Source organism: Triticum dicoccoides, chromosome 3B (genome assembly GCF_002162155.2).
Source record: "Triticum dicoccoides isolate Atlit2015 ecotype Zavitan chromosome 3B, WEW_v2.0, whole genome shotgun sequence".
Taxonomy (NCBI): Eukaryota; Viridiplantae; Streptophyta; class Magnoliopsida; order Poales; family Poaceae; genus Triticum; species Triticum dicoccoides.
Genome location: NC_041385.1, coordinates 745514305 through 745523119, shown reverse-complemented (window position 1 = coordinate 745523119; position 8815 = coordinate 745514305). Strand labels below are relative to the sequence as shown.

At 42.8% G+C, this 8815-nt stretch overlaps 1 protein-coding gene across 1 annotated transcript in view; it reads left to right on the top strand.

Moving 5' to 3' along the window:
- The first annotated feature begins 889 nt into the window (after positions 1–889).
- Positions 890–8815, top strand: part of LOC119278214 (formin-like protein 20) — a 10099-nt gene continuing 2173 nt past the window's right edge. The window contains exons 1-6 of the mRNA XM_037559571.1: positions 890–1025; positions 1482–1729; positions 7629–7718; positions 7813–7966; positions 8521–8660; positions 8767–8802. Coding sequence (XP_037415468.1) covers positions 950–1025; positions 1482–1729; positions 7629–7718; positions 7813–7966; positions 8521–8660; positions 8767–8802 — 744 coding nt within the window. The 5' untranslated portion in view covers positions 890–949. The remainder of the gene's footprint in view (positions 1026–1481; positions 1730–7628; positions 7719–7812; positions 7967–8520; positions 8661–8766; positions 8803–8815) is intronic.

Sequence of the window (8815 nt, the reverse complement as noted above, 5' to 3'; positions counted from 1 at the left end):
ATGCTCTGTGGTGCCGCAGTTGCTTTGGGCTGTTGCTCTGCTTTAGGCGGCGCTGCTAGGTTTGCTGCCGGCAGGGGGCGGCGCCTCCGCCTCCCTGGGGGTCTCCCCCGGGGAGTTTTCCCGTTCGGTTGGTGCTGCGGAGGCCGCCGGGATCCCCAAGGGCTCCCTTTTTATTCCTTCTAGTTTTTCAGCGGTTCGTGAACGGCGTATATGCTGATTTAGAGCGATGAAGATGGGATTTTTCTCTTCTGATTGTCGGTGCTAGTGTAGTCTAGTGACAGCCTTTTGCTGCTGCTGCTTTCCATCCCAGCGATAAAGCTGCAGCTTTTTCTTTAGGGCCATACCTACCTAGTTCTGTGTCATATTGGGGACTGGGAGTGTGATCTTGAAAAGATCACATTTTACCCCCACACTCTTTGGAGGGTCTCTATATGTGTTTGAGCAATCAATGCTGGTTTGGTGAGATAATCAGGAGCCTTAAAGCAGATATATGTGGAATTTTGTTTTCCTTTCCCTTTTACTTGTTGTTGTATAGATGCTTAGAACCTGCTATGCTGTCCACTGGTACTGTCGCAGATAACTTATATGGACTCCTTTATTTGTTACCCGGTGGTATAGTTTGCGACAGAAGATATTAAAAATATTTCTGTTTATCAGCTGTATCATTTAGAAGTGGGTGTCTCCCAAAGATTTCACAGCACACTTTTTCCAGGCTAATTTATCTTCTTTTATGGATTGTATTTATGGCTTAAAAGGAAATTATGTACAAGGGGAAGGAATGTGTCCTGCTTTTATCATTGGCACACATCACTTATAATTTTTGGATTTTTAATATATTGCTTAATAAGGGCCACTAATTTTCCTAATGTTCTTGTGTATTTTGCAGATTTGTGTTTGCATTTGCTATGTCATTTGGGAGTTTCTCATAGAACAAGCCCGGTTACATAAGATGAGCACAGGATTCAGCGCAGAGATCTTTGTGCAGAAGCTTGCGAAGCTTAATATTGCACAACAAAGTATAGAGAGTATCCTTACTTTCATCCAGCGTTAACTTAGAGGTTTCTTTTCTGCATGTGCTTTAGTGTAAATGTGGCCCAACTAGAGTTTCACACAGAAGAGGCTGAGTTCAGTTTTTACATTTCTCTAGTTGCTCTTGGCACAACACACAAACAGCAGAGATTAATCATTTTCATCATACTTTGTGAGTTGACTTATTCATTCAACTCATTGGCTTCTATTGTTTGGGAAGCAAAAAATCAGAGAAGACAGCTTATGGAAAATGTTAGTATTGACTGCGTTGTTAGTTGTTACTTTTAGCATTTCAGATCACTGTGGCAGTAGACCTTTTGCATTGAACTGATAACTTCCCGAGCTGTGTACGAATAGAAATATTTTGCTCAAGATGTGTCTATGCAATTATTAGCTCACTGCACAGCTTGACAATTTTGCTCAAATCTACTGTTATGCTTAACAAAAAAAAGCTTTATCACACTGGTGCATCTTCCATCATCGTTGTTGCCAGGAAGTTGTTGACATATGGAATAGAGATTTTCACTCAGCTCCTCAAGAGAGAAAGATATCTTTGCTGTATCTTGCAAATGATATTATGCAGAATAGTAAGAAGGATGGCCTGAGATATATACATGAGTTCTTGAAGGTCATCGCTGCTGCCTTAGATGACCTGTTCACCAATGGTGATGATTTTGGACGAAATGTTGTAAAAAGACTGGTACGTGAAACTTACTCATGTTTATATTATCTCATATTGTAGTTGGCGTGTCTTTTAGGGCAAGGCTGATAGGTGAAACCTATTGATGGTTATATACAGAAGCACTTAAAAGCTCACATCTATTAATATGATACCATATCATATTAAATGATGTACTAGTATGTGTCATGCATGGCAATAAATAAGGTCACTATAATACCAAGCTATGATACCATATCATATTAAATGATGTACTAGTATATGATACTTTCCATCATGACCAGCCTTATGTCATATTAGTTGCTTTTACTGATTGTCAAGTTTAGCAATCTAGTCTATTTTTTGGTGCATGAAACTGATATGCATGCAATAGGCAATCACTAATTGTTTCCTCTTCTAAAATGTAAATCTGAAGACTTGAGTTGCTTTTAGTCAATCCATCAGTTGAGTTTAACAAAAGATCAGACCGATTAGTTGCCTTTTTTTGTCGAGCTAGTTTTCTAATTTCTAAAGTACCATCTGTCAGCATACATCGGTATTACTTTCATGTTCACTGTTTCCCTATCATATAGAAAATTTTACTAGGGGAAGAAGTCTTGTTTGTGGATGGCGGGTCAGATTATGAGATTTTTTATTTGCGGGGATCAACCAGTTAACCTACCTTACAACACATATCCATTGTTATGTAATTGGTATGACCTCTCGGGCCCTCCTAGCTACACATACAAGGGAGGGCCCAGGTGACAACAGGTGTGCTGCTAGTCACATGGTGACTACCGTTTCCTTGTGCTTGCACTGGATTGGGCCTGCATGCCAGCCTTGAGCTATGAGTAGGGGCAGAGCCCCTTCTGTTTAAGACACTGAGAAATACTTAGCAACCAAGAACAATGAGAGAAGCTATTCTTCCTCCTTCAGCACCCTATCCTCTTTCCTTACTACTTGAGATCTCTAGTTAGATGGATGTTGCAATCTGGTATCAGAGCTAGTAGTTCTCCCGGAGAAGCCATGGTACAGGAGAAAGCAAGCTGCCATGATCATCCCCATGGAGGAGCAAATCGATGCACTCATGGTGGCGGTGAATGAAGGATGAGTGAAGGACAAGGACAAGTTTGAGGACCTCTGGAGGTCAGTAGTGACTAACCTTTATATGTTGGCGGACATACTGCGAGAGCAGGTGGGGAAAACCACGCTGCATGCAAATTTTGTGACCTCGGCTGCTGCAAGGGAGATAACAGTGGTGCACGCTGCTCATCACATGCTCGACACTGGCTCCAAGAACCACGGGCCTATGGCCATGTCGAGTTCAACAACACCGGGGTACTCTCATGGGGTTACCACCACTCATATGTCACTTCCTATCAACTTCTTTTGTACCTGGCCCGAGTGGAGATCCAGAGCACATGTGTTCACCTCATACACCTGATTCCAGTTGGTCTCTTCTCAAACTGGGTTTCCCACATTCAACGGTAATAGTCGTCAATTCTGGGGGAAGGAATGTGAGATATACTTTATTGTGTATGGCTTTCAGCCTGATCTTTGGGTTTGAATTGCCATCGTTCACTTCGTTGGTAACATGGCTCGATCGCTACAACTTCGTGAATCAAAGAGTCGCGAGTTCACTTAGGAGGCCATGTGCGCGGCTCTCCGCAACAATTTTTTACCATTAGCAGTTCAAGCACATACCCATCAATTTAACACCCTTCGGCGGACGAGAACTATGCTTGAATTCATGAACCACTTTGGGGAGCTCACAGCAAAGATGACATACCGTTTGAGATGGCGTCCCGAAGTGTATGGGCTGACTTACAGTTTGAAGCCATGCTATATGTTGGTCTAATAAAATCACCGATAAAATCAACAATGATCCATAGTATCTCACAAAAAAGAGAGCAGATTTGGCATAAGCACAAACACACAAAGATCAAGATGAAGTAAATGGATACTTGTTGTACACCATCAGTGGAGCGGTGAAGTAACATTGGCAATGTTGCACTATTATTTAGTGACTTGGGAGCCAATTACCAGAAGGTGCAGGGTTACAGTGATGTGGTTGACATGAGTCGTGCGATCGCAAGTGTGAATCCGTGATAAAAATTGTCATGAAGCATCAAGGATTAGCATATGGAAGAGCAGATCTATTAGCGGAAGACTTTATGTGATATGTATGTAGTGGTAACACAATGGAGGTATTAAAGCCCCCATTTTCAAGCATGTGGTGGGTTTAATCACCTCTTTTCTCTTTGCCTTTTTAAAACATTCCTTGTATTGTTATCTATTATTATATTCCAAGGGCATTGCTCCTTCATATGTTACATTTGTTGCACACATTGGACATATGTAAATATACTCCCTCCACTACACTATATTTGTCCCTAGCTTCGAGATATTCCGATCAGGTTATCCATTAAGGGAGTAAAAAGTGTACATATTTGATGTGATGTCATCATTGTTGCTTAGTTCTTCCTTGGTTTATGCGTATGGTGGGTTGATGACAAATATAGTAAAACAAAGGGAGTTGTAGTCGAACTTAATTAACTTCTCAAAATTCGGATACGCAACACTTGGTTCAACATATTCCCTCTTGCCACCAAAGGCGAGCTCTCGCGTTCAATGTAAGTAGGAAAAATTGGTCGTTTTTTTTAGGGAAAGTCACTTTGTTAATTTACAAACATTGTTCCCAATATTTATAATCCAAAAGGTGGGGGATTCATCGACCCAATTACACAAGAATCTAGGCCTAAAAAACCTAGCCAAAGATGCATCCAAACCTGTCATTGTGCCGCCATAGCTCTCGTTGGCGAAGGACACGATCGAGAAGTTCAGTCCTGCAAAGATCTGTAGAGGACAAAACCTTGTTGAATCATTGCAACGGTAGACCATTGTGTACGACGAGGTTGGCACTCAGGCCAAGCATATTGACAGGGGCAATACCCCGATCTAGAGAGGTAGTTGCGCCATGATCGCTAGACCAAGCGGATGACCATGCTTGCAGAGGGTGAAAACAAGAGGTTGTTGAAGAAGACAACGCTATTGCCGTCAGTACCCATGGAGAAACACCGATGTACAACACAAACCAACTCGTCTTCCATGAAGGTGTGGGAACAAAAACTTACAAGCTCCCTGGCAACAACGAAGCAAAGCCACCGAGATGAGATTGCAGCCAATGGACTTTTGTTGGACGCAACATTGTTATCCCCGTTGGGATGATGTAGCTATGACACCAAAATCGAACCAAAATAAAACTTCTTGCATGCAGACGAGGGACGAGAAGCCCCTCCTGATGTGCCGGGTTGCGCCCGGCTTGTCTGATCTTCACGAATTGGAGGAGGGAAAGAAGCTAAACCAAAAGGAAGAGAGGATAACTAAAAGCCTAGTCGGAAAAGCACAAATCCTGCAACAAACGCCAACATGTAAGCCTCTGAACCGGAACCCATGTCAACAACGACCGACTTACTACTAAATTGGTCAAATTGATTCACAAAAATCCAAAGGAAAAAGAGGACAAGGTAGAGATTCATCCCCAATCCGAAGAGAGGAGTGCTTTTAGTGGCTAGGGAGGACTTGGTACTTCACATGAGTGGTAGCCTTGAATCATCACCATGGCAGGTGGCCATGGATCCCACAAGGGGAAGGTAGGTAGGAGACAAGCTCTCTAATCCCTTATAGTTTTCTAACTTGTCTAACTAAGAGGCGGCAATGTGGTATTTATAGTTTGCCTTGTAACCCTAGGTTTTAGGGGGCGAAGGCCACTTAGAAGTTCGTAGGACTATTTAAGTTGCACGTATGCAACATTCGGTAGTTTCGGATGAAGGGAGTCTTCACATCGTGTGAGGCGTCCGTTAGTGCTGAGGCAGGCGCTCGGTGGTTCTGGATGGAGCTTGGTGTTCTAGAGTCCTTCTACTTGCTTGGAGGTTCCAGAGTCGTGCTGCGGTAGTATTGGGAAGGTGCGGCGCTTGAGAGGTGCTTTGATGGATCCGGTGGTTCCGGGGTAAGGGTTTAGTAGTATCGGAGAGCCGAGGCACTTGGGAGGTGTTCTGTCAAATCTGGTAGTTTCGGGCACCTAAAAGTGCATCTCCTCGCTTCCTCGTTCACACCTAAGCACACAAAAGGTCCATGTGCTAGGTAGCACATAATCCTTGGTCATATAAGTGGAAAGACCTCAAGGAATAGCGCCACCTCATGTTCTATAGCCTTGGCACGTACCCTCATCATTGGTTCACTCGAAGCTTCCTCACTTAGCATGGTGATATTCGTGGAACCTAACGTATCACCTCATCATTGGTTCACTCGGAGCTTCCTCACTTAGCATGGTGATGCCCGTGGAACCTGGCGTATCACCTTCCCTTGGCTTCACGGCGCCTGAGGATGGATCTCGAGGACGGCACCTATTTTTTCTTCTTCTATCTTGGGTTCATTAGAGAAAATTAAGGAGAAAGCCACACATACAACGGGCTCACTGCTTAGCTAAACTAGGCCCAAAGCATGGCCATTAGGGTTGCATAGCTGCGTCCTACTAAAGCCCACTAAGCTGAGCTACTAGCACAAAACACATTAATTATAGAGAACAGAGGGAATATATTTGGTTTTCTTGATCAGCCGAAGGACGTGGGCTGATGCGGGACACCACTTTGTATCCCTAATGGCCATGCCATTCGAACCTCAACATCACAACTCAACTCGAGTTCAACACATGCCACGAGGAGCTTCACATATTGACTCTACCCACAAGCGTCATGGACCATTGCGCCTGCGACTTGGTGTCTCTGACCACAACACATCAGTCAACCAATGCCCAAACGGTTCTACATCATCAATGACAGGCTAGACCACCACAACTGGCCACAACATGCCATCCTCTCGTGATGCCCAATCACCATCCAGTTGGGATTAATAGAATAATCGTAGGGGTCTCAAATACAACATAACCTCCGTCCTCTGTCGACAGCTATGTCTATTAGTACATGTCATCATTCACATGTTGGGCCACTAGCGGCAACAACTCATTCCAAATGTTCTGTAAGGTGTAAATCAAAACCATATTGAAACACCTTCTTTCTGACAACTTTGTGGTCTTTTATCCTACCGTTTCTGGAGTGGGGTTTATCGGTGGAGGTAGATTGGATGTTTTCTGGGAGCAAATGAAGTCTAGATTTCCTGGTTGAAAACAAAAATCCTTGTGGACGTGGGCCATGGTCTCAGCCAATCGCAAACACTTCTATAAAGTGGCTCATGCGACAAACCTCTTGAGCTATCTCTTGTTAGTATCTTTTTGTGAAGCATAATCCAAGTGAAGAAATTACACTTTGGTTTTGTTTGTGCATCTTTTATGGCGTTTATGTCAGGTAGGAGCCTGTATATAATTTTGCTGTTAGTATCTTGTGGATCCTATGTTTACCTATAGGCAGTGTGTTGAAGATGATTATTGTTTCACCCGGGACAGGTTGACATGATCTAACAGGAAGAAATTAAAAGGAAAGTACTATGAGGAAACTAACCGAAATGAAATGACCAACAAGGCAAGTAATCAATCTAACAAGAGTTGATCACAGTGAGCCATTGATTTGGAACCATGTAAATTTACATTTGAAAATTTTGATGGCATGCATCCTATGTTATTCTTGTGTTATATCTGTCCCGGCGAAGTATTGTGGGTAAGAAGCAGAGAAATGGTGTGTGCATGTACATCTCAGATCCCTAGGAGTTTCACTCACTTGGGCATGATGTGCTTTTGCATTTATGTTTGACCCTTCATCTTGCTACTTTGCATAATGTTACACTAGCATATAGTCTCTTCTGGCTCAAATTGTAGCAGTTTAGAGTTAACTATTTTGGGCGAAGCGAGTATGAAATCCCATGACACACCATTTACGCAGGGGCTAGAATTGTGGGCCTGTGGTGTTAAATTATGTAAGTGTTGCAGGTTGACATATGGGAAGATCGCAAGTTGTTTGGCACCCAAGGACAACTTCTAAAGGAAGAATACACCCACAAATTTAAGGAGCTAAAGTCGGTAAGTAATATTAATTTCTTTTCACACTCATATAATTCCTCTGTGCCTGTCGTCTGTACTGTGTACAACTTATTGTGGTTCCACACATTTACAGAAAAAACCAGGTGGAGAGCTGGTGGAGAAGGTTATATCGAGCTACAAGCATATGCTTCGGGCACCTGTAGATGAGGCCAAGTTGATGAGAGAATGCAACAGTGCTCTAAGCTTTGTTGACAACCTGAACAAAGAGTACGGAAATTCGTACTTAGGTAAGATGTATAACCATAAGATATTATTTTACATCTCATCTAGTATGATTCTGGTGCTGTGCAAGTGGGTTTCAGTATTATCTTACATTTTCATCTAGCACTTACTATTTAGTATTACCTGGACTTTCAGCGGTACTGTGACACTGTGCGTATTAACTAATGGCCTGCATCGCATGTGGGTTGAGGAATGAGACTTGTATCCCTTTAATTAGTATGTACGGCAATCTGCTGTGCTATGGATAACAGTTCAGTGTTAGCTTCATTGGTGGACTATGGTTATTTTCCTGAAGATTAGTCAAACCGTTAAATATATGCTGGCACGATCGAATACACTGACTACTTCCACCTTGCCAAGTTGCCATTTCATCTACGACCAGCCCAACCTGTGTGGGTCCAGCTCTGTGCAACTTTACATCCCTAGACTTCAGTAGTAACTTTATAAGGCTGCAGTTAATCAACTAGCTTTGTATTGTCCTTTGCATAGACTACCTGTAGTTATCAGTTGTGTACCATTGTACTATTGGTAGCTCAAAAATCTTATTGCATATTGTCAGGGAGCAGCAATGGATATAGCTTTGTGGAGGAGCTGAAGGAACAACATAGTATTCTGAGAAACACCATTGAACGATTCAAAATGTCTGAATCACTCAGGGCCACTCTGGTATCTGATTTGAAGGAAGCACTCCATGAGCAGGTGTGTAGAAGTACACGCGTGTATGAAGTTTAAGATCTATTTGATAGAACGATTTATTCGTTGGATGGTCTGCGGCTCCTCCTCCTAATGTTTCTTTTGTTTTCAGGAGTTCAAGACAGAACTTGTCAGACACCAACTTCGGGTATGTTCAACAA